General features: G+C 56.9%; 1 protein-coding gene across 5 annotated transcripts in view; it reads right to left on the reverse strand.

Annotated features, from left to right (window-relative positions):
* Nucleotides 1-873: 873 nt before the first annotated feature.
* The window catches only part of ASCC2 (activating signal cointegrator 1 complex subunit 2), a 36,486-nt gene continuing 9,444 nt past the window's right edge, over nt 874-27,915 (reverse strand). For 2 of the 5 annotated variants that reach the window (XM_052654323.1, XM_052654324.1), the window contains 18 exons: nt 27,612-27,770; nt 26,865-27,035; nt 25,479-25,608; nt 20,821-20,888; nt 19,650-19,760; nt 18,690-18,802; nt 14,375-14,449; nt 13,843-13,950; nt 13,525-13,593; nt 13,231-13,305; nt 11,756-11,927; nt 10,275-10,489; nt 9,213-9,332; nt 4,062-4,155; nt 3,621-3,751; nt 2,993-3,092; nt 1,765-1,844; nt 874-1,401 (listed from right to left, as the gene is read on the reverse strand). In XM_052654323.1, the coding sequence (XP_052510283.1) occupies nt 1,230-1,401; nt 1,765-1,844; nt 2,993-3,092; nt 3,621-3,751; nt 4,062-4,155; nt 9,213-9,332; nt 10,275-10,489; nt 11,756-11,927; nt 13,231-13,305; nt 13,525-13,593; nt 13,843-13,950; nt 14,375-14,449; nt 18,690-18,802; nt 19,650-19,760; nt 20,821-20,888; nt 25,479-25,608; nt 26,865-27,035; nt 27,612-27,770 (2,163 nt within the window). In that variant the 3' untranslated portion in view covers nt 874-1,229. The remainder of the gene's footprint in view (nt 1,402-1,764; nt 1,845-2,992; nt 3,093-3,620; nt 3,752-4,061; nt 4,156-9,212; nt 9,333-10,274; nt 10,490-11,755; nt 11,928-13,230; nt 13,306-13,524; nt 13,594-13,842; nt 13,951-14,374; nt 14,450-18,689; nt 18,803-19,649; nt 19,761-20,820; nt 20,889-25,478; nt 25,609-26,864; nt 27,036-27,611; nt 27,771-27,915) is intronic. The other 3 variants (XM_052654327.1, XM_052654326.1, XM_052654325.1) reach the window with 3 other exon arrangements.

A 27,915-nucleotide genomic window follows, 5' to 3' on the forward strand; every position in this document is an offset into this window, starting at 1 on the left:
AACCACATACAAACAAATGGCACCAGCATCTGGGGAGATCTGTCAAGGTCCAGCTGGGCAGGGGCCCTGGCTTCCGCCGATGTACTCCAGGCCAGGCCGAATGCGGGGCTCAGCCCAGCAAATGCCCCGCCGCTGATCCGTCACCGATCAGCCACATTCTGGGTGGCCCAGGAATTGGGATGTCTGACCGCCATGGCAATGCTGGGAGCTGGTTGGCCCTGGCTGGGAGGGAGCTTTTGAGGAACAAGGCCTGAGGCCCACTTGCTTCAACTCAACAGGGCTTGGTAGTGGCATTATCACTTGTTTCTTTCTGTCTGTGATCCCTTGATTTCGGAAGATTTAATGGAACGTATGTGTAACCAAGAGCCACTGAGTTCTGGCTCTGGCGTGGCCACTGGCCGGTTGTCCTTGGGCAGCTGTGAGATGGAGAAAACACTCCTGTTGGGACCAAGGACCCTGTGAAGGCCAGGGCTCAACCTGCGTGCCCAATCCCTGGTTGCCCACCTCCCGGCTGGCCTGGCCGCCCTCCCTGGCACTATGGGAATGGAAATCGTGCCTGCCCACTCCCTAGGGTGGCTGTCAGGGGGCTGCGCAAGGTCATGGTAAGGGCTGGACAGCAGGGCCTCACACTGGCCCCTCCTTCCACAGGCAGGGAGTGGAGGCTCAGAGAGCGGGGTGATGGTCTCCAGCCACACGGTGAGGTGGAGCAAGATCAGGAGGGCTTAAAGTGGGAGGCAGGCACGAAAGGCTGATGGACAGAGCATCGCCCTGCCCTCTTCCTCTCCTGATGGCGGCCATCGCTGGACTAGGACGGCGGGGCTGGGTTGGGGGCGGGGGCAGGGAGGGGAAGAGGTCACAGGCCGGGCACAGATCATTTCTTGAAAGGGTCAAAAATTTTATTCGAGGGCCTTTTTTGTTTTCTGTTTGTGAATATACAAGCTTCCTGCTGTCCGGGAGAAAGGGAGGTGGTGTTTGGCTGCACAGGGTTTGGGAGGCTGGCCCTGGGGCTCTGTTCCCTGCTCACTGGCCTCGCGGTTCTTCGGCCGTGGGCTAAGGCACTGTGTGTTCTGCAGAAGGCGCTCACGGCTGGCTGGTGGATGACGGATGAGGCGGCCTTCTCAGGGGCTGCGAAGCTGAGGCTGTCGAGGGGCAGACTTGAACTTGGGGCCCTGGCAGGGGGCCGACTGGCAAGGAGGCCCGTGCCTTCCGCTGGTCCCCGCGCAGCAGTCTCACGATGGAATCATGCCTTTGCTTCTCTTGCGGTCGGCCATGGTCCTCCGGTTGTGGTTGGCTCGGGTGGCCTTGCTGGCTTCCTTCTTCCTGCGTTCCTGCACGGTCTCTCGGCTCTGCCCGTGGCCCCGGGGGCTGCCGGCCACCGCGGTGGAGCTGTCATGCCGGTACCTGAGGGAGGAACAACCCGCCCCCAGAAGAATCCATCAGCCAGAGGAGGCGGCCCTGACGGGAAGGGGAAGAGCCTGCTGCCTTCCTCCGAGATCCTCAGGAGCGGACACCAAGCTTGGGCCAGGACACCCCCGTGCCAGCTTGAGGTCAGAGGAGAAATGGAGTATGCCACCCACTGGCTGTGTGACCTCTGGCAGATTACTTAACACGTCTGGGCCTCAGTTCCTTCGTCTATAAAATAAGGACGATGATGAGACTAGCTACTTCCTAGATCTGTTGCCAGAGCAACACGTAACACACGTAAAGCACTCGGGGGTGGGGTGGGCTTCCCGCGCCCACCGACACGGCGCTGTAAGCACTCACCCCTTCCTGGCCAGGAAGGCCAGGCGTCTGGCTTCCGCTTTCTCCCGCAGCACTGCAGGGTCCTGCACAAAGTGGTCGGGCTGTGGAGGAGAAGGGAGAAAAGACCACGAGCTGCCCCCTTTCCCGAAGCCGGGCTGCGTCTGGCCCCATCTTGGGGATGTCCCCACGCCAGGAGTCAGGGGGCAGCCACAGCGCGGCAGGGCGATGCCCCAGAACCCGGCTGGTTGTTCTGGTCCAAGGTTTCCACCAGAAGCCCCCTCCTCTGACCCTTGTACCCATTTGCGGCACAGGTGGCTAACGGGTGGTTACAGCTGGAGCCAGATGATGACAAGGGGGAGTGGGGGGGAGGCCAGGAGGGGCCCTCTAGAGACCACAGGGAGCCTGGAACCCAGCAGAGAGGCCTGGACACTGGCGCTTCCCCTCGCCGGTGCCAAGGCTGGGGGAGACCGGGACCCAAGGACCACAGACAGACTGTGGGGGCCTGGGCTGTGTCAAAAACACAACACAACAAGCAGAATCAGTAACCTGTGGAAACGGCAGGATTTGACATAAAAACCTGGGCTGACCCCTTGCCTGGAAGGAGGGAAAGCTCTGGAAGGTCCAGGCCTCTGCCGTGCTGAGGAGCCCCTGGGAAGGGGTGCCTGCTGCCCCAGCCTCAGTGTCCATCAGGCCCTGCTACTCACTGACGTTGGTGGCCTGGCCCCGGACACAACTGAACCTGTCACCCTGGTGGGAGGACATGGCGGGGGCGTGGTGGGGAGTGAAGGATCCAGGCCTCCCAGGCTGGGCCCTGCTCACCCCGAGCAGTGCTGCTCTCATCTGTTTTCTATAAGGCATTTTAAGATTTCACTAGAAGAAAAAGTTTAGTGGCTAAAAAATAGAAAATGTTCAAACCCATCATCACAGATGACCTTGGGCCCTAACGCCTCTCTGATGTCGAGAACTGCCAACCCGGGCATGGAGGCTGGCCCCCAGGTTCCTGGGCCTAATGAACCCAGCAGCTCAAAGGCCCGGTCTCTGATCCTTCCCCTGGGCCCTTGAGGGGCCTTGGAGAAGGTTTCTAAGCCGGCAGCTCTTCAAGCAGACATCCTGGGCTCAAAGGGACCCCCTTTCCGGGCAGTGATGCTGAAAATGCCTCAGGGCCAGGCTCTGGGAAGCGGGGCACAGCTCCTGACTCACCCCTCAGAATCGTACCCTCTCCTCCACCTCCCAGTTGCCAACCAGGTACCTTGGGGGCTTCAACTGCAGCCTCCTCCTCCTCTTCCTCCTCGTCCTCCTGCCCTTCACCGGGCACTCTGGTTCTCAGCACCTGAGGAATGGTGAAGGGCCTGAGGGTTGAGACAGAAAGGGAGATCAAAGACTAGATTAAACCTGGAGAGCGGAGCCTCCAATGGAGGAGGGGGTCCTGCTGAGAGGGCCCTCCAGGACTGGAAACCAAAGTGCCTTTGGAGTCAGCTTTGCTCCCGCCCCAGGACTCTGTGTGGGTACCAAGGTCTGAGGTGGGGGCTTCGGGGAGGCTGAGCTGAGTCCTGGGGGCAGGGGTGGTCTCCAGTCCTCTCTAGGGCAGCAATGCCTTTACTGGGGGAGTTGGGGAACTTTCCTAAGATCCCACTGGGGAAAGTTCTCTGCAGGTAAGAAGAAAAATGGAAAACTGCATGAGACCCAGTTGATGGCTCCTCACTCAGGGTGGGCTGGACCAACCGGCCAAGGGGCTCGCTAGGGCTGGAGGGAGCATTGGACCAGGAGTCGGGAGGCTGGGGTTCAGGCCCTGGTTTGGTCACTGACTTGCTCACGAGATCTGTATAAACCAGAGGCTGAGGGAGGGCCGCCCACACCCCCCACGTCAACAGCCTCACCTGCGGCTGATGAGCTCATCATCCGAGTCCGCATCGTTGGCGCCCACCTGGTTGCCATCGTATGTGTCGTCGTACTCATCCTCGTAATCGTCCCCGCGGTAGGGCGAGCCCTCCCCGGGCTGCAGCGGCACCTGAGACGGCCGAAGCGTGGGTCCGCGGGGCCGGGGCTGGCGCCCGGGACGCCTCCCCTCCGCCCCGGCCCGCCCCCTCCCCTAGCCCGGCCCGCCCCCTCCGCCCCGGCCCGCCCCCTCCCCTAGCCCGGCCCGCCCCCTCCCCTAGCCCGGCCCGCCCCCTCCCCTAGCCCGGCCCGCCCCCTCCCCTAGCCCGGCCCGCCCCCTCCGCCCCGGCCCGCCCCCTCCCCTAGCCCGGCCCGCCCCCTCCGCCCCGGCCCGCCCCCTCCCCTAGCCCGGCCCGCCCCCTCCCCTAGCCCGGCCCGCCCACCTCCTCCACCACCACGCTGTACTGCTCATAGCGCTGCCGCTGCGCCTGCACCGCCCGCTTGTCGTTCAGCAGGCTCCGCGCGCTCTCTTCCTTCCTGACGTCGACAGGGAACAGCGGGGAGACACGAAAGAAAACCATCAGGCTTCGAGGGCAGCGGGAGGGGGCCGCAGCGCGAGGGTCCAGCCAGACCACCGCTCACTTCGCCCGCCTCTGGCCGCCGCAACCTGAGATCAAGCACGGGCGGGGAGCGTGGGGCTCACCAGGTCCAGCCACTTCCGAGGGCGCCCCTCCCCAAGGAGCAGCTATTAGAGTGTAACACGTGTCCCCCCCCTTTCAGCCGGGAGACTCCCCTTCGAGTCTTCCACCCCAGAGAAACGTTGGCCCCCGCGCAGAGAGGTCTGATTGGGGATTTTCGTTTCAGCACTATGTGTAAAAGTGAAAAACGAGAGCAACTCATGTCCATCATGGCCCAAGGACAGGGGCCACATGACGCAGGGCGACAGTTCTCAAGAGCGACAATTTGTGCTGATGGAGATAGAATTCTAAGACATCCTCCAGGGGAAAAAAGCAAGCACAGAGAAACAGTGTGATCTCATCTGTGTAAAAAGCAGAGGGCAGACCAGGCCTGTCCTCTCCTCCAGCGAGGATATCCTTATCTATGCACATGAATAGAGACAGCGGGCTGGTAGGGCCCCACCCCCAACCCGGGTTCCTCTGAGGAGGGGCCTGGGGTCACCGGGATCATTTCAAAGGAACAAAACCCCGAAGAAACAGTGAGCCCACGGGTGGCTTTCATAGTCACTCGGGGACCCCAGCCCCTCCCTCTCACCCTTGCTTTTCAGCCCAGGGACCCTGTCTGGCCTGCGGTTCAATCTCCCAAGTCAGATGGCACGGCAAGAAAAGTCTGGAAGTTTAACTCCCGTCCTGACACACGGGAGGCCAGCCGGGGGCGGGGAGGGACGTGTGTGGGAACAGAGTGAGCCATAGCACAGCGGCGGTGACTCGGGCCTCTGGACTTGAGGCTTTGCAAATCTGCAGAAAAGCCTGGCTTGTCAGACACACAGGCCTGTGGAGTGTAGTTTCTACCCCTGCAGGGGAAAATCAATATGAGGTGCCAGGCAAGAAAATCCAGCTTAGCTGTGAAATCGGGCTCTGGAATGCATCAGGGGTAGGGGGAAAAAACAGACACAAAACCCGCAGCGTCCATAAAAATCTTCTATTAACAGGCTTTTAGTGTGGGAAGGGCCAGGCGCCTGAGTCCGGTGGGCTGTGTCTGGCCTAGGAGCCTGGGGCAGATCAAACCTGGGGCCCCCCCCACAGTAGGTTAGGATCTGCTTCCTTCAACTTTTTTTTAGTTTTTTGTTTTTATTTGGTTGCGCTGGACCTCAGTTGCAACATGTGGTATCTAGTTCTCTGACCAGGGATTGAACCCAGGCCCCCTGGATTGGGAACACAGAGTCTTAGCCACTGGACCACCAGGGAAGGCCCCCTTCAACAGTTTTTAATAAGGGGTTACTATGAGTTGGGCTGGGGAGAGATTCAGAAGAGTAAAATCTGGATTTGCCCTCATGGAACTCAGTCTAGTGGCAAAGAGCAGAAGTGTGCTAGATGAAGGCACACACATCCTGGAAACACAAGGAGAGTAGAAATGAATGGGGGTGCAGGGGGCTGAGTGAGGGGGTCGGGGGAGGTGCTGGAGAAGGGCTCTTGGAAGCTCCGTGATGTGGAGATGTTTGGTCTGGACCAGGGAACCATCTCGGGCCACAGGAATCTATCACCTCATGCCAGGAGAGGGAGCCTGTGACCGTGGCCTCGGCCCTTAGCAGGCGCTCTCTCTGCCAAGCTAAGGGGTGGAGAAGGGACAGGCAGAGAGGAAGTGAAGGGGCCAAGCTCGTTCAGGTGGAGCCCCTGGTAAAAGCGCACCCATTCAACCAACACAGGCTTCCTGAGGTCCTGCCAGGTGCTGGGCCCCGAGCTGAGCCAGGGGACCCAGGATGAATGAGCGCTGACACAGTCTCCCTGCCCCACCCCATGGCCCCTGGTCCACCCGGTCCCCATGGTGGGCAGAGGGAGGTTCTTTCACACAGCATGGCCTCTGGTTACGTGGCTTCCTGGCAGGACCACAGAGAAGGCTAGCAAAGTGCCCCTGCCTCAGCGGGGTCCTCGGAGAGGACACAGGTAAGGACAGGGTACCTCGTCCAGGAAGGCTCTGGCCCTCATATGAAGCCAGAGAAGGAAAGAAAGAAAAGAAAGGGGCAAAAGCAGCCAGGAGCAGACACAGCCAAGGGCCAGGTCAGCCAAGCCGCGGGAGCACCAGGGCCTGTTTGGAGCAGGGCACCTCCTCTGCCTCCCTCAAGTCCAGGTACATGCGGGCTCCCCTGAGGCTCAACCACCTTTCTCCTCACCTGCTCCAGCCTGTCCTTCAAGATTGGCCCTCAAATTGGCCCTTAGAGGGATGACACTCTCCTTTGAATTTCTAAAGGGCCTGCAGAGGCAGTAAAGCCCTCCTTTTCCGGGTGAGGAATCAGGGGATCCAGAGAGGCCAAGTAACCCTCCCAAGGTCACACAGCTTCCACCAGCATAGCCGGGGCCAGAATATAGGTCTCCTGACTCCAGTCTGCTTGGCTGTTTCCTGAGGGGTGTGATCACAGGCCGGCCCCTTATCCTTGCTGAGACCTGATCTTGCCTCCAGGGATGGTGCAAGGATGAAATCAGACGATGCCCAGAAGCAGACCTGGCACCTGCTGAGCTTCACAAAGGGAATCCAGTCTCTCTGACTATAGGACTCGTCAGAACCTTTAATGGGCTAATGTGCTCTGTGACTCTCCAATGAGGCACACAGGGTGCGTAAGCATTTTGGGGCAACAGAACTGATCTGAAAGAGAATGCCTTATCTTCTGGGGCACCACTGTCGAAAGGAGTAAGGGGACCCCACGTTACCCTCACTGCCTCCTTCCCTAGCTACGATACACCTGCAGCACGTGTGCTTGGTGCCGACCTAATAAGCCCCTCACCTCACCCCCACTCCTAGCAGCCCCTCATTTTGCACAGGTCCTCCCTCTTCCCCCTTCTCCGGGAGCCCTGGAGCCCAGCTCCCCAGCTCACCCCCTCACGTGAGGGGCCACTGGGAAAGGTCTCCTGGTCTCTAAGAGAGATGCAGAAAGACTTGACCCTGACTTCCTGGTGGCCCGGTCATTTCTGGACATCACGTTGCGGCCACCCAGGGGCCACGAGAAAGCAAGATGCAACCTTGAAGACGTGGCTGCACCACAGGTCAACCATGCTTCAACTGCCCTACCCTGCACCGGCCTGTCCCACAAGGGGACAGAGTTCCTCATTTCTTGCGCCATTTAGGGCTCGAGTATCTGTAACGACGCACATACGGTTTAACTCAAGGGTGGCCTGCCTTGTGCGGCTTGCTTTCTCGTGTGTTACAGGCCCTAAGCTCCCCGCCCTGCCCAGGTCAGGATGGGAGACCCCACTGAGGCCCTCCATGCCCCTCTCCACTCTGTCGCATCTTGATCGGTCTAAGTCATTCCCAACGTCTCTCTGCCATGGGAGGGAGAGGCCTGGGTGCCCCGTTCCCCGTGTCTCCCAGTGCGTCGAGCACAGGATCTGGCCACAGTCAATCACTTAATAAATATTTGCTGAGTGGATAAATAAATAATGTGCATATGAACAGAGCCCCTGCATCTCTGTAAACCCCAACCCCTGGGCTGCCCAGCACGAGGCCAGTGAACGTCTGCGGCGCAGTTTCTGCCCGGGTGGCCGGGCGCCCCTTGGAGCAGGGGGACAGCCCCCGCCGCGTGCCCCTCTCCTGCAGCAGGGCCTAGAAGGGCGGGCACTGAGGCGGGACAACGTCGCCAGCCCCATATCTGGTGATGTCGCAATGTGCGTGACTAAGCAGTTTGCAATAGCTTCCTGTCCAGCCAGCCAGATGGCTTTAGGGTTGCCCTGTGCCAGGTTCCCGAGCCCTCAGACGGCCACTCTACCAGCGCTGGACAGTCCCGGGAGCAGGGAAGAGCTTGTGCTTCTAGCACTGGGGCTCCTGTCCCGAGAATCGGGCAGGGCCCTCTCCCCTCGCTGCCCCTCGCTGCCCCCACCTGTGTGATGAGGGAGAAGGCGCGCTGGACTTGCCCAGCGGCCCCCAGCTTTGTAGATTCCATGAAATGGCTCCATTCACACTGCGGGCTGGCACCGGGCTGTCAGCGTCTGATCCTGCCACCACGCCATGTGGCTGCTGACTCTCAGTCCCTCCAAGGGGTCCCAATCCAAAGCCAGGGGATCCTTCCAGAACGTACACTGTACTGGTGAAGAGGACCCTTGCCATGCTCCCCATGGCCTCGAGGCTACCGCCCCTGCTGTTCGGTCTGCCTGGAAAGCTTCTCCTGCCTGCTCTGCACAACTGACCCTCCCTCGTCCTTCCACCGTCCGCCCACGGCATTGTCTCCAAGAAGCCTTTCTGCCTGGACTGAAGGCCCAGGTAGAGGCTTGGGAGTCTGCGCACCTCCACCTGGGAGAATCTGTTTCATCTATGGGTTCACGGGGCTTGTTTGCCAAGCTGATCAGTCCAAACGCCACGTGGGCAGGGGCCGTGTCTGTTCCACCCCCCACCATGTCCCCAGCACCTCATAAATCCAGGACCTAGAAGCACCAGGCAAATATTTGTTGAATAAATGAATAAATCATGAATGGACTTTTCAATGCCAAAAAAGCACGAAGGACATAGACCAAAAATAAGTAGGAAGGCCTTCAAATGTAATATATTCACTTGGGCAGAGGCCTTCCTTCTCCCGTTGTGTCCCTGGGTGGACAGGCGCCAGTCAGGGAGCACCTCTGAGGAGCACTGCCCAGCTCTCCCACCCGGGGACTCCTCCGAAGATGGGAGAAGGGAAGAAGGGCCGGTTTGGCCCTGCTGGCCTTTTGCTGTCAAGGAGGACTCACTAACTCTGCACATAAGGTTGGAGCCTGAAGCCAGACTGTTAGAGGCCCGGAGCCTGACTGCAGGGAGCATACTGATCTGGGGTATGGGGGAGCCCCAAGTGGAAGCTCTGTGACCACTTCCATCAAGATGACAGCCCTGGGTTTCTCTCGTCCTCTCTGCACTTGCAGAGTTGGGGTCTCTGGGACCCCACGGCCCACCGGACTCACCTCCTGCCCTTGTGCACCCGGCTCAGGTCCACTGAGTCCCTGCTGAACACGTCAAACTCGTCATTCTGGAAGATGTTGTGACGAGACGTCAGTAGGGGCGTTGGATCCGGCTTCACCTGTCTGGGGGGGTGGCACAGAAATCCATTTCAGGGGGATGCTCCCCCTCCCACGTGAGGTCCGTCAGAGCCTCCACTCCCCAGTAACAGCCACACGTGGGACATGGGCTAAAAACCTGCCCAAGCCTGCCCCAGCCTGGGGAGGTGGCCACCCCGCACGCGCGCCACTCATACAGGTTGTGTTCCCTGCAAGACAGAGGTCACTTGAGCTGTTTTTTTTTTGCCTCAGTGCCTTCACCTGTAAAATGGGCACATGGAGGCTGAAGAATTGGTTCAAAGGCAGAGCTAGCTTCATTCTGGAAGTTATTCACTTATTCATTCAACAAACAACATTTATTCATGGCAGAAACATCCGTTTACACTCCTTCCTGTTGCCCCCGGGGGCTTCAGGGAAGCAGTGGGCCCAACTCAGAAAGGGTAGGTGTGGGGGAATTCCCTGACAGTCCAAGGGTTAGGACTCCACACTCTCACTGCCGAGGGCCCTGGTTCAATTCCTGGTCAGGGAACCGAGATCCTGCAAGCTGTGTACTGCGTCAAAAAAGCCTCCCCCCCCCAAAAAAAAATGAAGGAAAAGAAGGGTGGGTATGAAGGAAGTGAGAAGCTTGGCTGTGCTCCCTCAGTGGCCAGGCAGGCAGCAACATCAGAGCAGAGGGCCGCAAGCCCTCAGTCACCCCCCGGCCCCCCATCTCCCAGGAGGCGGAGCAGGGAGGCCCAGCGGTGCCCACTCTGTGCTGCAGGGGGCATGCGAGGACCTCTGGGGGCCTGAGGTTTCTGTTTCCCCAAAGAGGACATCAGCTTCTGTGGTTGGGAATTGCCACTGTGGGGAAGTACTGAGGACGGGACACAGGAGAAAGAGGAGTGGGAGGCAGAGGAGATGGGAAGGGCCCCGACGAGGACCCCGGGGCAGTCTGGGTGCCACGAGCTTCCTCCCACCCAATGCTCCCACCTGTCTAGGCCGCGGTCCAGTTGGCTGAGGGTGGGGGCCAGCCGCCCTTCCAGGATGTTGTTGATCACCTGCTCGGGGTCGTAGCTGTAGTGCTCCAGGCAGGCCAGGATGAAGCCCTCGCCAAGGTCCGGCAGCAGGTCCTTTACTTGGGAGATGAGCGAGTCCAGCTCCACACCGCACACGGTGGGGCCCGGGGCTGCGGCCGCCCCCAGGCACTGCGGAAGAGACCGAGGGGATGCCTGGGCTGGGCCAGGGAGCCCCAAACAGCACTGGTCTCGGAGTCAGGCGACCTGGCCTGAGTCCCAGCCCTCCCCCTCCTGGCTAAGGGACCTTAGCCAAGTCTCTTAAGTCTGTCTGAGCCTCCATGTCCTCCTCTGTGAAAGGGGGAGCTACGGCTTACCAGCTGAGCTGCTGCTTCTGGCTGTGTGACCTTGGGCAGGGCACTTAACCCCTCTGAACCTCAGTTTCCTCCTTATAAAGCCCCCAGACTACACCTACTTCATGGGGTTGCTTTCAAATGGTTCAAAGAGACGATACACAAAAAGTGCAGAGCACAGAGCCTGGTGTGGACGAGGCTGTCCACAAGTGGCTGCGGCTTCTGGGAACTAGCCCTTTCCCCTCTGACAGCCTGACGACTGAGGTCGGAGGGGAAAAGCAACCGCTGGAGCTGGCTGATGTGGAGAAGCGCCCCTTTGCCTCGGAATACGTTAATTTTTTCAGCTTTTCAATTAAGGAAATTCACAAATCAAAAAAACAGTAATAAAACTCCTCTGTGTCTGAGGCAAGAAGCCAAATGGGGAAAAGGTGGTGGGGAGGGGACCACCATTCTCCAAGGCCCTGGGACAGTGGGCACAGGGCCTGGGGCCTAAGAGAAGGACAGCGGCGCCTGGCAGCGGGGCACGGGGGCCAATCACTCACTCCTCGTGGCAGCTCTGAGCACCCACGTGGAGATGGGGACCCTGCCACTCCCCCCTACAGGGGAGGAACCAGGGCTCCTGTGAGGGATGTGCCTAAGGGCTCAGAGCTGGCAGGTGGCAGAATCAGGATACGCCCCTCAGCAGCCTGACCCCAGAGACTGTGTCGTCTTAATCCCCAAGTCACACTGCCTCCCGACACACAGGGGAGAGCCCTGGGTCAGCGGCCAATCAGGAGGGTCACAGAGGTGGTGATGCAGGGTTCTGGCGACGTCCGGAGCGACAGCACCAGCTCAGCGGCTTCCCCTCTGTTTAGAGGTGTGCGCCGATGGAGAGTTCATGTGGAAAAAGCTCCCGTGCTTCACCTTGCCGGGGGAAGTGAGGCCCTGATGGCTAAGCGCCTTGCCTACCTCACAGGCCTTCCAGCTCGCCCTCGGCTCAGAACCCTCGAAGGGCAGCGCGGAGCAGGCCGGCAGCTGGGAAGCTGTCAACCCCCAAACAAACCCTTTTCCTCGTGGGAACAGAGAAGGGAGGTCTCCCGCTGCCCGGGCCAGTCCCGTCACACACCTCCTCCTCCTGGGGGAGTGAGGACGGCCCGCTGAGCGCCTCCGCTGTCTCCCCCACCCCGTTAGGGTTCTCAGCCACAGCCAAGTCTCTGGCGCCGCTGGCTTTCTTCCGGTCCACCCCTTCCCAGGCACTCTCCACTGCCTGGAGGATGTAGGTGGTCCGTGTCTCATCCCTGGGAGGACGGGTTAAGGAGTCTCTCTCGGGGACCACAGCCCTCTCTCCACCCTTCACTGCGTGGCTGAGGCCAGGGGCCATCTGGGCTGCACCCCGTGGGCACCGCGGGCTGCCTGGGGAAGCAGGCCAGCCCACGGCCGCACGAGCCTCAAAACCCAGTACCTGCCACTCAGCAGAGAGCAGCTCTGCGTAAGGGCAAGGCCAGGGCCTGGCAGCCAAGGGTCCTGGGACAAGGACCCCCCAGGAGGAGGGCCCGGCGGGGGCACTGCCACCGGGTGTCCTGTCCAACCCGTTGTGGGCTTTCTGCAAAAGCTGGCCCACAGGGTGTCTGTCCCTGAGGCTGGACTGAGCAACCTACCCCAGCCATCCAAATGGCCCGCAGGCCCATTCCTCCCGGGCCCTCGTCCCTGTCCAGCACCCCGGGTGCTGCCAAGTCAGACGCTGGGTAGTTGCTCTAGACTCTCTCCCTCTATACTTTCTTAAAAAAAAAAAAAAATTAATTAGTTGGCTCACTCCGCCAGGTCTTAGTGGCAGCACTCGGGACCTCTGATCTTTAGTTATGGTGTGTGGGATCTAGCTCCCTGACCAGGGATCGAACCTGGGCCCCCTGCACTGGGACCACGGAGTCTTAACCACTGGGCCACCAGGCAAATCCCTCCCTCATGCTGCTTCCAACCCAAGCGCCCACCACCCGAAGTCTGAGACTGACAAGGTGCACCTTCGCTTCACATCCTTCCAGGTCTCCCAGCACCTGCAGGGCTCACCCCAAATTCCTCAGCAAGGGCCACCCCAGGGCTCATCTGCCATGGCCAAACCCGGCCCCCACCAGACCCCAGGCCCTCAGCGCCCTGCAGGCTGCACACGTCTGTGGGCTCCACACTGTGCCCGGGAGAGCACTTGGCTCAGGGCGTGGCCATCTCCTGTTCCTTGTGCTACTCTCAACTTGGGTTTCGCTTCTGTGTGACACCCCCTCCTCCCCTTGACTCCCCTGCCTCTGAGTGACACTCTCGCTGCCTGTTTGCTTATCCGTCTCCCATCCTGCGTGAGGTCCCCGAGGGCAGGGCTGAGTCCCTCTTGGTCACACAGCCCCAGACACTCAGCAAAGACCAGGGAAAGGAGGGCTATGTGTACCCCGAGGATCAGAGCAGTCTTCTCCTCCCAAAACAGGGTGTCAGGGAAAGCTGGCTCCCACGTGTTCTGGGGCTAAAAGGTCCCTCCACTCCTCTGGGTCCAATCCGGTCAGGGCCCAGGACCCAGAACCCAGGGCCGGGCCCACCCCAGGGAGTGCGGTGGAAGGATACAGGACGAAGGAGGCCTGCTGCAGAAGGCTGACGTCATCGGCCACGGGGAAGAGAGCATCGTAGTCCCGCAGGAACCTGGAGGGGGGCAGGAGTCAGAGGGTTGGTGGGGTGGGGGTGGGACTTAGAGGGTGGCAGGGACACCAGGCTAGTTTGCCACTCCTCGTGTCTGCTGCCCAACCACAAATACCAAAAGCTTAGATCGTGGTGAGCACAGGGCAAGGGCTCTATTACCAAAGCCCTCTCCTGGGGCTGGTGGGAGGACCGGGCCCCCTCCCGCTGCTACTCCCAGCTCACCTCTTCTCCTGCAGCAAGGAGCTGAAGATCTGAAGGAAGTCTTCGATGTAGCCCTGAATGTTGTCACAGCTGGAACAGGACACAGAGAAGAGGATGCGCTCACTCCCTGCAGACAGGCTTGGCTCCTTCCCCACCCGCCCCACCCCTCTGCGGCCTCCCTCTGCCAGTCGGAGGAAAGAGGCATTCTTCCTAATTTCCCATCTTTGCTGGGCAACCCCGGGTCAGGGGAGGGAGCCCCGTGCAATGACGGCAGCACCCCAGCCGGGCTTGGGGAGGGGGCTCTCCTGCCTGGGCGGGCAGGGGATCCCGAAAGCCCACCTGCTTTCCAGGACCGGGAGGAGGCAGGTCTGATTCAGGAGGGTGTGGAGAATCTCCAGTAGCTTCTTCCTGGAATGGGAGAGCCTCTGCCACAGGTCACCTAGCAGCCTTGGAGGCCAGAGCAAAAGAAAAGTAGATCTGAGAGGCAGAAAGGCACCAGGGGAGCTTCCTCACAGCCTTTGCAGGTGCCCCCCACCCCACCCTCCATCCCCCGGGGGCTGAGAAAGCCTCAGTTCGCTGCTGACAGCAGCTGGCAAAGGGCGACAGGCTCTGAGAGGCTGGCTGGTTCCAGGGCCACCTGTCAGTTCAAATGGTGGCTCAGGAACCAGCGGAAGAGTTTGGAGCAACAGCTGAGGGGGAAAGGCTTCCTTGCTGCCAGGAGGCTGCTAGGTAGGGAGGGAAGCACTAGCTGAAATTGCGGGGCCTCTCGTCCCTGGTCCTTGGCCCTTGACATAGAGAAGGGGGTGCCGATGCCCAGGACGGGTGAGCTGGGGCTCTCCCACAACAGCCCTCAGTTTTGTCCCCGCCTCACTTGCTGTCTTCAAGCCTCCTCTTCTTAATTGCAGACTCCAGTTCGGGAATGGCTATTTCGTAAAAGGAAGCTAGCCTGCAATGACACACACAGGGTAAAAGGCTGGATTAGTTCAGAAATCTCACACTTCCTTAGAAAAATCAAAGCACGCTCAAGGGAGCAGGAGGGCCCATTTCTTCCTGCCAGGCTGTCCCCAAGACAAGTTTCTCCCTCAGCCCAGATTGCTCCGCTGTGGCTGGTCCTAGGAAGAGCCTGGTGGGCAGTGACCTGGAGCTCGCCCCCTGCTCAGATGGGAATCCAAGATCCAGAGGGGCTCGTTCTCACAGAGCAATGAGCGGGCCACCCAGGACACACCAAGCTTTGAGGGATAGGTACAAGGTGACTTTCTTCTTGCTCAGAAACTGCCAGCAGCTCCCTATCTCCTATGATATCAGAGTGGAACTCCTCTCTCTGGTACATCTGTACCCGGTACAGGCCAGCCAAGCTGGCTTCTCACCTTAGTAACCTCACAGCCACCTGTCCTCAACTCAGACTTAAACTCTCCATCCCCTAAATTAGGAGATTGAGATTAACGTATACATACTAGTACACATGAAAGAGGTAACTAATAATGACCTACCGTACCGCACAGGGAGCTCTAACCAATATTCTGTAACAACCTATATGAGAAAAGAATCTGAAAAAGAATGGAACACCCATATTTTGTTGTTGTTGTTTAGTTGCTAAGTTGTCTGACTCTTTGCGACCCCATGGCCCATTGCTTGCCAGGCTCCTCTGTCCATGGGATTTTCCAGGCAAGAATACTGGAGTGGGTTGCAATTTTCTTCACCAGGGGATCTTCCCAACCACTTGCGTCTCCTGCATTGGCAGGCAGATTCTTCCCCACTGAGCCACCAGGGAAGCCTATATATGTACACGTATGTATGTATATGTGTATATATATGTGTGTGTGTATGTATGTGTGTATATGTATGTATGTATATGTGTATATATGTATATGTGTGTATATATGTATGTGTGTATATATGTGTGTATATATGTATGTATATGTGTGTATAAGTATATGTGTATATATGTATATGTGTGTATATATATGCATGTATGTCTGTATATATGTGTGTGTATATGTATGTATATGTGTATATATATGTATGTATATATGTATGTGTGTATATATGTATATGTGTGTATATGTATGTATATGTGTATATATGTATATATGTATGTATATGTGTGTTTATATATGTATATATATCTGATTCACTTTGCTGGACACTTGAAACAGAACACTGTAAATCAACTATACTCCTATTAAAAACACACACAAAACCCAACTCTCCATCCTAGCCACATGTTTCCTGACCATAAGCTCACCCCCGTGACTATTCCTCTCTCGAACCAGACACACAGCGCTCAGAAGATGCTGATCTTACACCTTAAAATGCAGCTACCTCTCTTCCGGGGCATAATTCTATCTCTGAACATCTTAAGTTCCCAAAGCCAGAAAAGCAGCTGATTTCCTAGGACTGAGCTGAATCTGCAGCAGCTAATGTAATGTGCCCTGTAAACATTCATCTGTCGATCGCTGGCTCCTGGCCACTTTTTCCTGGTGTGGGGCTATCGGTAGACGTGGGTAGGCAGGCCAAAAGGGGCGGGGCTTTTGAGGCCCACAGCGTGGCACCCAGAAGACAGAGAGGACAGTTTGGCTCAAACAGAGTCAGGCGTTGCCATGACACACTGCTGGTGAAAGGGTAAATTGAAACAGCCCCTATGGAGGGTGATTTGGCGAAATCTGTGAAAATTTCAAATGCATGTACCATCTGTTCCTGCAGTTCTACTTCTAGGAATTTATTCCTCAGATATAGTTGCAAAGGTACACAGTGACCTAGGTGCAAAGTTAGCCTTCGTGGCAATTTATTTATTTATTTATTTTTTGGTAATAGCAAACAGTTGGAAAAAACCTAAAGTGCCATCTCTGGGGTCTGGGGTCCCCCACAGTGGAGTTCTACTCAGAGATACCAAAGACTGAAGGTGGTCCCTGCACAGATATGCATTAAATTTAAAAGCAGAATGCCTACAGTACACACAGCACTCATAATATACCAGGATGTGTGCGTGCTCGGTCATGTCCAGCTCTTTGCAATCTCAGGAACTGTAGCTTGCCAGGCTCCTCTGTCCATGGGACTTTTCAGGCAAGACGCTGGAGTGGATTGCCATTTCCTCCTCCAGGGGATCTTCCTGACCCAGGGATTTAGCCCGCATCTCCTGAGTCTCCTGCACTGGCAGGTGGATTCTTTACCACTGAGTCATGTGGGATGCCCAATATGCCAGTATATGAAATATTAAAAAGAGGGTGGAGGTAGATAATGTGTTTCTTTGCGTATATGTGCATATTTACATGCATATCTTTGGAAAATTCCACAAAAAAACTAACCCAATGGTTGTGTGTAAGGAACAGAAGTGGAGAAGGGGGGGAGGGAGACTTTTCAAAGGTGTGTTTTATACACCCTGTGAATATATTATTTGTTCATAAAATTAAAGGACAGAAAGAGAGGAAGGCAGAGAAGGCTGTTCAGAGATTAGCTGGAGGCTGTTTGGTGAGGTAACCCCTTGCCTGGAGCCCTGGGGGGGGACCAAGGACTCTGCTCAGCACGCCTTCCTGGCCTCCAGCACAGTTGGAACAGGCTGAGCCAGCCTCAGGCTATTTGTGGGTCTGAGGCAGCATCTCTTGCCAAAGGCAGGGTCACTCGAAGTCAAAAGTGTTTTCCTTTCTTCCTCCTCACCCTGAGGTAGGTGGAGCTGCAGCCCTGCCTCCGGGGGGGTTGTTGTTCAGTCCCTGAGTCTGACTGTTTGTGACCCCATGGACTGTAGCACACCAGGCTCCCCTCTCCTTCACCTGGAGTTTACTCAAACTCATGTCCATTGTGATGCCTTCCAGGTACCTCTTTGGAAACTCAGCTCTTCCGGCAAGGACCCTCCCATCTCCAGAGACCCTTTCCAAGGCCATCTGTGCCCCATTTGGGAAGATGCTTTCGCAAAATGGGAAAGTGCTCATGGTGAATGAAAATAAGTCTAAGAACAGCCTGATCGTTCAGAGTGATTTTCATTTCCTACCTCTGGGGAGTTCCCAGGTTTCCAGTTTGCCACATTTACCATGAGGTAAATACCTTTTAAAAAACTGTGACAACATTTTAAAAAGTCCTATCCCCACCCTTTTCTTCTGGGGACAGTGTGGATTGGCGCTTTTTTCTAACATTCTCTGGGAGGCTGAGCAATCCTCACGTCTGATTTTCAAGAGCTCAGGGGACCCGGTGGGCTCAGGGCACCAGCTGCCATCTCTGGCACATGTCTGCGCTAGATAAATGTTTTGTGGAGTAGCTGGGCAAATGACCCAGTGGACAGAGGGAGGGGGGATGGAGTTGGATAGCTCCCAGAATGGTTGGGGGAGATGCCTGGCGGAGGTCACTGACAGCAGGACAGCCCCCCACCCCCCACAGTTGCTGGGCAACGAGCCAGTTACCAGCCCCCGTCCCGGCACCCCTTTCTCACTGCTCAAGGAACGGATGCCCATGGGGCTAAGTGGGCAAAGAAGGTCTTTCTCCCTCCGCTGTATCCCCCTGGTCTTTCTCCATCACAGCAGGACCTTTCTACGACTTCTTTGGATAGAAGCCTCCAGGGCTCCCTCCTGCCTCCACGATAAAGGCCCCACTCCCTGCCAACACACGTCACACAGCAGGTCTGACTTCCCTGGGGCCACATCTTGTGGTCACCTGCTCCCCAAGCCCACTCCCCGACTCACACCCCACGTCATACTGCACTGCACGGCTTTCTTCACCATCTGGGCCACTGCAGGCTTTCTCTGCCAGGCAGGTTGCTGTTCATTCTTAAGGTCTCATCTAAGCATCACTCTGAAACCGTCTCTTATTCCTCCAGACAGAGCCGTGCTCCCTCGTCTGCATTCCTGGTGCAGCCCCACCAGCTGGCCCCACGTGGATGCACGTCTGCTCGCGTGCGCGCCTCCCCGCGCTGGAGGCCGAAGTCCTCAGCCTGAGCCTCCTCAGCCTCTTGCACCGCTGTGCCCACCCGTGCCAGGGGCTCTGCAGCAGACCGGGTCTGAACGGAAACTGCCCCGCCCTTGGCTGGCGTTTTTCTCCCTCTCCTCCCCTGCTCTTAGCCCCGCCTCGGTAAAAGTCCTTCTCAAATGCAGCCTCCAGGCAGGCGGGCGCTGGAAGAGGGGGCCCGGCAGGTTCTAAGCGTCCAGTAAACATTGGTTGAATGTGGATGTGAACCCGAACCTCGACTGCAACCGCTGTACCTGTAACAGAAGTCGTGTTTCTGGAAGGTCGGACAAGCCAGAGGGAAGATGTCCAGAAAGGCCCAGAGGGTGGTGCAGGTGTCACAAAGGTAGAGGACGACATCCTTTAACTCCTGTCAGGCCGGAGGAAAGACACCGCATTAGTCGCCCCAGGGATAGCCCTGCCGAGGGTCTGAGGCAAAGCAGACAGAGTCCAGGGTCCCCCTCGGGTCCGCCTGCCGCAGCTCCAAAGCATGCATGCCCAGCGGGGTCGAGGGTGACCTTTCGCTTCAGGTTAATACGATTCTCTCTTTGAAGCTGAAGGAGAACCCATCCCTGAATCTGAAGACAGGGCCGGAGGTCCCACACAGAAATTACAGCCCAGGGAGGCCAAGACGTCGGGTCTGGAGAGCGTGTTGAGAACAGGCAGGGCTCCCTGATTCTCCCAACAGCTCAAACAAGAGGCTGGGCCACAGGTCAGATCTCCACTTTACAGATAAGGGAACTTATCTGCAGTTCACAGGGCAACGTGCCCTGTTCCCACGGCACTCGCTGTGCCCTTTTCTGGAACGCTTGTTTAAGGCCTGCTTTCCCACGACAGCGCAAGCTGCAGGAGGGCAGCCCACCGCACCCTCGCCCCTGCTCTAACTCCTGTGCTAACACAGGCATCTGCTTCTGTAACCACTTGGGCCTCATGGCCCAGCCTGGGGGCCTGGCATGTGCTGGGGCATGCTGGTGCCATGGAAGAATGGCCCCATGAGAAACGCACCCAGGAGCCTGTCCAGCTGAACTGAGCGAAGGCTAAACCTCCACGCTGTTCCCTCTCCAACTCCGTAAATGCAGCGAGAAAGCCTGCTGAAATGTCCTAAAGCGTGTGCCACGGGACGAGCTGCCTGCGGGGTGGGGTGAGGGGCTGTGAGCAGTGGGCAAGCTCCAGGCCTTCTCTTGGCCAGAAGGAAGCCGGCTGAAGGGCAAGCTCACCGGGAGAGGCATGTCGCTGGGGGTGAGCCGGCCCCTCTCCTCGAGCTTCTGGGGTGTGGCGCTGGCCCCGTCCCCGCGCAGACCACAGTGCTGGAGGATATTGCTGAAGACCTGTGAACAGAAGAGGTGACTCTCTCACATCCTATGGAACCGGCAGCAGGGACCCCCGTTCTGCAGTGAGGGACTGGTGACCCCAACACTGCCTTGGAATCTTCAGGATATATGCCGGTGTCCCTGGGACACCAGGTGAGACAGTGACCTTCTCAGTGACCGTCTCAGAATGGAACCTGTGTCAAAAGGGAATCATGGGGACGTCCTTCCCGCAGGACTGTGGTGAGGATGATGATGATGACGAAATGTACGTAAACCCTGTGGATGTGACCCGGATCGGCTGGACAAGTGTGTAGGGGTGGATATTTAAGAGATACAGTCAGCAACATGTATTTCTGGATGCCCAGGGGGGGCGATTTATAGGAACTGTATTGAATAAAAGACAAATCAATAGTGAGGGGGAAAACAGAGCTCATTGTGGGTTGCACCACATTTAAGTTGGAGAAGGAAATGGCAACCCACTCCAGTATTCTTGCCTAGGAAATCCCATGGACAGAGTCTGAGCCTGGTGGGCTATAGTCCATGGTGTTGCAAAGAGTCAGACATGACTTAGCAACTGAGCGCCACATTTAAGTACACTAGCAGCAAAATTCTAGGAGGTACCGTGAACAGTGCTTATCTCCTGGTGGCGGGATTATGGAGGAAGATTAATCTTCTTCTACTTATTTATTTTTTTGGAATTTTCCAAAGTTTCTACAATGAGCATTATTTCATAAAAATGATTCTATGAGGCTTTAGAGCTCAGACTTGAGAAATGTACAGGGGTATCCTCAGGGGCAGATGGCTGTTGACAGACAACACAGAATGCACCCCAAGCTTCTTCCATATGAGTGCTGGACAGCCCTTAGATTTCAGTCCTGTTCGAGAGGGGAAAGGACAAATTTGAAGGAATGAAGTGAGGGGTAGAAAACATGGTGTGGGGGTGTGTCTGGTGTGAAGAGGTGGGGAGAGTTCTCCCTGACTCTTGCAGGAAAGAAGAGCAACATCTCCAGGTAGGAGAAGGGGCCTGCCCCACCCCCATCCCCCCCACCCTCCCCAGGGCAGGGCGAAGAGCTGGTACCTGAAGGATGGTGGGCATGGTTTCGTCCAGGTCATTGTAATAACTTGGCTGCTGGATAAAGATGTTCCCTGAAAAGAGAAGAGAAAGGTAGGAATTGGGGAAAGACGGTGGAGGAGGACAGGATGGAAGACAAGTCCCACACGGCTGCCAGCATGTTCTGTGACCTTTCGCCCCTCTCCTGAGCTTGCCTGCACCAGAGCAGTCCTGGCCGCGGGCCCTGCTGGCACAGAGCTCTGGCCCAGCCTAGAAACTTCCCCAGGGTGAGGGAGGGGCCTTGCCTCAGTACAATTTAACCTTTTAAGCACCTCTGCCCCAGCAGAATTACGTAAAAGACCCACCCACCCTGGTCAAACCAGCTCACCCTGCCATCCCCGGGGAATGATCACACTTGGGCACTGTGCCTTGTATGACAGTGTTGGCTTTGTAAATGGGAGTGAGTCATCCAGGAAAATTAGGAGACGTGATCTCTTTGCCCAGGAAACCTGGGTGCTACAGTCCAGGGGTCCTGCAAGGCCAATTCTGGAGAAATTCTCTAGAAATTCTCTCACCCTCTGCTTTTGAACCTGCTGGCCGTACACAGCCCCCATCCAAGGTGAGAGGCTGGCCAAAGACCTGGGGGGAGGTTTACCAGACACGTGCAGTTATTCCCAGAAGATGAAGCCCTTCCCCAAGTGTGCGTTGCTGTTGAGTCGCTCAGTCATGCCCAACTCTCTGCAATCCCATGGACTGTAGCCCTCCAGGCTCCTCTGTCCATGGGATTTCCCAGGCAAGAATACTGGAGTGGGTTGCCATTCCCTTCTCCAGGGGATCTTCCTGCCCCAGGGATTGAACTCCTGTCTCCTGCATTGCAGCCGGATTTTACCATTGAGCCCCCAGGGAAGCCCCGAGTGTTTACTGCTGCTGTGAGTGTGGCGGTTAGAGTACACGGTCACTGGGACAGAAACCAAGTGTTCCGGCTGCCCAGCGCGGAGGGGGAGAGGATCACAGCTCTCGAGAAGGAGAAGACAGGACTGTGCAAAATGGCACTGCCTCGAAAAGGGGCCTGGCTTCCTCATCCCACTGTGATCCTGGCACTGAAGGCTGGCTGGCTGTCAGGACACTCTGAGTCCTAGGTGTCCTCCGTCCTTGGGCAGGGCTGTCCTTGGCTGCCTGCAACATAACCCTGCAGCCCTCACCCCATCCCGGAGGGCTTGAAAATGAATGAGATCAGAGGCCAGATGGGGCTGGGTGTATAAGCGAGTCATTAGGTGGCTGGACTTTCTCTAAATGCTTTTCTGGAGGCCACTTGGTCCTAGGATTCCAGAAAGCGTTACTGGCAGGAGCTTGCTTGGCATCTCCCACTCCAGATGGGTGCTGACCCCTCAGCCTGTGAAGGAAGTTCTCCCTGACCATCTGCGCCCACCTCCTGCTCCTGACGAACGGGGAGTGAGTGACCAAGCTGTCTTCCTCTGCTCTTCCTCATTGGATCCTCCTAGCAACACCCTCAAGGTCAAGTTAGAACTCCTGACCGTGGCACAAAGGGCCTGCAAGATCTGGCTTCTGCTGGCATCTCCTGCCACCCTCTCCCATCCCTCGAATTGCATTCTTCCCTCACACCATCCTCAGCCTCACAGAATGAAACTGCCCTCCCCCTCTGCCTGCCGTGACCTCCCAGCACCAAGTCCACCAGAAGGCAGGTGTCACCCTCTGCAGGCAGAGTCTCCCGACCCAGTTGTCGGGAGCAGGCCTCCCCCCACAATCCCCAGGCCGCAGGGCGGTGCCCACCACACCCGGAGTGCCAGGCAGGGAGGAAGGCACTCTCTCAGGATCCTCCTCACGCTCAGGCCTGAGTAACAGGGACGCTCTATGAGCATCAAAATAGATCACATTTCACAGTCTACCCTCCAGCTCTTTGGAGTCTCTTTCTTTTCCTTTATCTGATCCCAGTGACAGGAAAGATCTGACTTTTGATCTCCTAAAGAAATAATTAAAAAGCCAAAGCGATGGCACCCGTCCTCAGACTGAAGCAGTTCAGAAACCCAGGGTGGATGCGAGGTATGGCCAAAGAGACCAGGGCTATCCTCTGCGGGGTCAAGGTCTCACAGCCTAACTGAAAGGCCCAGCTTTCACAATTACACTCACTGATTCACACCAGCAGCCTTGAGGTTAAAAAAAAGTGGGAGGTGGGGACAGGGCAAGGCCTGGGCTTCTGCCCGAAGGACAGTCGGCCAGTTCCTGTGCTCCACCCCCACCCCCACCCCGTCTCCTTTGTCAACCCTCTTCCAGCTCATCTGCCTTGCTCAAGAGCTTCTGGGGCAGAGAAAGCAGAGGCTGCCCCATGCTGTGTCTCCTGTCTTCTGCTCAAGGGGCTGGGAAGAGAGCTAATGCGTGTGTTGGAGGGTGTGGAGAAGGGGCCTGCAGACTGACAGACAGACAGACAGACATGCATGCGTGTGTTGGAGGGTGTGGAGAAGGGGCCTGCAGACTGACAGACAGACAGACAGACATGCACGCAATAAGAAGGGGTGCCTGATGACTGATCCTGCCATCTTGTCTGTGAACCAGCCTCCGTGAGCCAAAGACAGTGCTTTCCTTCGTAAACTGATTTCAGATTCTTAATCTGGGGATGAGAACATTCTTAAACAGCTCAAAATCTATGAGGGGCTATGTCTTCCTGGAGACAAGCTTTCGTCTGATTCTCAGAGGAGTCAAGTGACCCTAAAGATTTGGAACCCCGGCAGCAGGCGGAGCTCTCAGCCTCACCAGACGGCCTCTTCTCCTGTATCCTCGGAGCGGTTGATGGCGTGCAGACCCAACGCTGACCTTGTCTCTACTCACAGCACACCCCTCCACTGCCTCCTGCTTCCCAACCCCAGTTCACTCCCTCCAGCCGACCTCACGAAGCCCTGTCGACTCTCCTCTCGGAAGTCCTTTTCCACCCAGGCTCTCCCCTTCCAGCCCACGCCGAAGCCCGGCCTCCTCCACGGCCTCCTATCACCACCCTCCCCACCTGCGCGCTGCCAGATTGACCGGGTCAGCGGATGGCTCCCCGCCCTGCTCTGTGCTCCCAGAGGCTCCCAGGGCCTCATCACAATACGAGCTCACACTTACTGAGTGTCTGTAACTTGCAAGGCTCTGTGCTGCGCCCCACCTCATATTCACAACCCACAACCATCCTACAGTAGGCTGGACAGATCATCAGTCTTCCCTTTCTTCAGATGAGAAGACTCAGGCTTAGAGCGGCTAACTGCCTGAGTCAGAGGGACACAGCCCAGAATACAGCTGTGGACCGGGCAGTTCGACTCCAGGGCCTTCCCTTTTAGCTACCAAGTGATGTACCCCTCCCCAGGTCCCTGGCTCAGAGCCCTCCCCACACCCCCCCACCATCTGATGCCAGCTTCTTCCCCTGACCCCGTGCTCCCTCCCAGAATGCCCTGCTCCAACTAGACTTGCCTGATAATTGTTTCTCTAACTAACCGTGCTGCTTCTGTGTACTCACCCCATCCTCTCGTTCTACAGTATAATTATCAAGGGTCTTTCCCCTTAACTGATGATCAGGCCAATGATTAGACCTGAATGAGAAACCAGAGGTTGCGCCAGTGAAAAAGCTGGATGTGAAATTTCATATGCATTAGGCCCTAAATACAGTTTTAAAAAATACACAGAGAAAAGACTAGAAGGGAATAATCACCAAATGATCGTCTCTGGGGGTGGGGGGGGGGGCAGGAATTTGATAATTACTTTCCTGCTTCTTTATACTCTTCCAAAATTTTCTAAATTAACCTATATTACCTTTATCACTGGGGTTGGAGGGGAAGGGAGGAAGGAAACCATTTCAAGGGGTGACCGAGCTCTGTAACTGGGCATTAGGAAGACCCTCTCCTACAGTCTCAGGGTGAGGAGGGCTGACGGAGTGTCCAGGGTGACCAGCTGGGCCAGTTGCCACAAGCTCCTCTTCCAAGGCAAACCCCTGGGGCCACTGTCCCCTCTGGAGCTTCCCAACAAAGCTTCTGCGTGAACTTTCCAGCACCCCCGCCTCCCGACAGCCTCCAGCTGCTGATGCCCATTCCCTCCACAACCCCAGGGGGTCCCCTCTGACCCCTGCCCCTGTCCATTCTCAGAAGCAACTCAAAGCTCAACATTTCTGAGGCGGCCATGTCACCCGTGAGGCGGGGAGTGACCGAGGCCCAGAGTGTGAGCCTCAGGCCCACGTGACGTCAACCCCAGCTTGGCCACGCATCAGTCATGACCCTGCAGGCAAGTCCCGGACATTCAACCTCAGTTTCCTTAACCGTAAGTGGGGGTGGTGACACCGCTGACGTCACAGGGCGGCTGTGAGGATCACCTGAGATGACACAGGTGGGGCGTCGGCAGAGTCACCAGTGCACACTCAGGCAAACGGCTAGCTGTCACCGCGGAAGCAAACGCCCCCCTCCTTGGGCCGGGACACCCAGCCTGACGCTGGGGCTCTGAGGTCCTGGAGGAGCGCTCGTCTGCCCTTGTCTGTCACCCCTCCCCCACAGCCACTGAGCCACTCCTTTCGGAGCTGACACACACATCCGCTAGGCCACTTCCAAGCACCGCCCACTGCTCCTGCCCTGATCCCCCTGTGGACGTGTGGGGGTCATCTCTGCACCACCCACGCCCACCCCAGGCCCTGGGCCCCACATCCTACTCACCTATCATCTTCTGCAGCAGTGGAGAGTTGCCTTTTCCAAAAAGCACGCAGAGGTCCAGGATCTTTGGGATGTCAAACAGGAAGTTGTTGTAGAGGATTTCTCCGAAAGCAGAGGGCGAAATGAAGTGATCCTAAGGAACAGCAAAGAGAGGATGAGCGACCTCCCCAAACACATGCGTGGCAGGGTAATAGCAGGCTTGCAGGAAATAACCTTCAGGTCTATCGGGGGGGCCTGGCTAATAGAAGCAGCTCCGTCCACACCAAGGATGAACCCAAGCCAAGGGGACTGACCTGGAGCAACAGTCACTCACCCTAATGTAAAACGAAGCAGACGCTCCCTATGAAACCATCAGCTGGGGATTCATTCTAAAGTTATTTACAGGTAAACTACCATGATGTCTGGGACTGCTTTAAAATACTCCAAGACTGGACTTCCCTAGTAGTCCAGAGGTTGAAACTCTGCACTCCCAATGGAGGGGGGCTCAGGTTCCATCCCTGGTCAGGGAACTAAGATCCTGCATGCCACATGGCACAGCTTCAAAAGGACAAAAATAAAATACTCCAAGAAAAACAGAAAACTCAGTGGGGGAGGGAAAGCAAGATAGGCAAGATGCTAACTGTTGAAGCCAGGTAATGGGCACGTGGGAGTCGTGATACTTTTGTGTATATTTAACAGTTTCCATGCTAACAAGCTAAAAAAAACAGAAAAGATACTATTTTTAAAGTAAATATGTGGACACCACACACACAGACACAAACACATTGGAAGGAAAAAAGTTCCCTGAAGGAACAGGCCCCTTAACAGTGGTTATTTTGAGGGAAGGAAATTTGTGGGCGACTCTCATTATCTGCAAAATATTTTTTGTTACGTTTTTTTAAGGGCAGCGTTATTATTTTTAAAATTGGGGGGCAGGACTTCCCTGGCAGTCTAGTCGGTGGCTAGGACTCCACACTTCCACTGCAGGGAGCACAGTTTCAGTCCCTGGTCGGGGAACAGCCTGATTGCACGTGCCACACAATTTGGCTAAATAAATTAATTAAATTAACAAAAATAAACCCGGGGTGGGGGAGTAAAGGCTTTTAGACAGCACATCCAGGGTCCTCTAAAAAAAATCAGAATCGATGCTTCGCCCTCTGATGCCCAAGGAGAGGCAGAGTCACGCGTCCCCTGGCACAGGGCCCTCGGCTCTCCACTGGTGGAAATACTGGGTGTAACGCAGGCGACCTGGCGGCTCAGAGGACAAGGGAGGCGGCACAGACTTCTTCCCCAGCGGCGGGAGTGAAAGCGGGAGACAAGGGGGAGACTCGATACTTCCAGAGCCTGCATTCCCAGGGGCGTGGGGGTGTCAGCTGGCGGGGGCGACCTGTCACAGGACCTGGGGCTCACTTTGGATTCCTTGTGCGTGGACATACGGAGGAAGGTGAGAAAAACGCTGCGGTGGAGGCGCCTCTGCACGTCAACGACCTCGGGGGCCGGGGCCACCCACTCGTCGAACTTCCGGGGCACATGGCGCAGATAGGAGTCCAGGCACTTCTGCAGGGTCTCGTCGAAGATGACCTAGGCCAGGTGACAGGGGACAGCCAGGCTGCGCCACTGAGGCCCGAGGGCCTGTGGGGGGACCGTGCGGGGCTCACGTCGAAAACGACCTAGGCCAGGCGACAGGGGACAGCCAGGCTGCGCCACTGAGGCCCGAGGGCCTGTGGGGGGACCGTGCGGGGCTCACGTTGAAGATGACCTAGGCCAGGCGACAGGGGACAGCCAGGCTGCGCCAGGCCAGGCGACAGGGGACAGCCAGGCTACGCCACTGCGGCCCGAGGACCTGTGGGGGGACCGTCCGGGGCTCACGGCCGGTCAGCTCTGGCCTGGGGCAACCACGCCCACCAACCCCAAGGGACCGAAGAGGCATAAATGAGCTAAACACGAGTCTCTAAAAATGCCATGGTGGAAGGCGTTTGTGTAAACATCATTAAGATGCTGATAACGGAACACAGTAATTCCAAACACAATTTGCTCTTAGGGATCCTGTGTAAGAAGCAGAGGAAGAAAAAGCACCTCCTGGGGAGAAAAACACCAGCACCCAACCAACGGCATGGCACGTGCCTGGTCTTAGCGGGAATGGTGGTAGAATGTTACCTGGCACCAGAATTTATCGTGCGGCAGGGCCAGGAGCCAGTCCAGGTCATTGGCTACGAAGGTGGCGCGTTCCAGGTACTCCTCCACTAGGGCGGGAATGTTGTCTTTAGGGGGCGGTTTGTATAACACAAAATACCGGTCTGCCTTCTGCTCGGGGTGCTACGGATCCAAAAACCACGTGTTAACGTGGCAGAGGTTAGTCAGCGAGGGCCCCTCTGCCAACCCACAGCAACAACCCTGGGCTCTTCCAACCGGTGACCCTCAGGCATAAAGAACCGAGTGTCTCTGACAGAGGGAGGCTTGG

The sequence above is a fragment of the Budorcas taxicolor genome, chromosome 17 (genome assembly GCF_023091745.1).
Source record: "Budorcas taxicolor isolate Tak-1 chromosome 17, Takin1.1, whole genome shotgun sequence".
NCBI classification, from domain to species: domain Eukaryota; kingdom Metazoa; phylum Chordata; class Mammalia; order Artiodactyla; family Bovidae; genus Budorcas; species Budorcas taxicolor.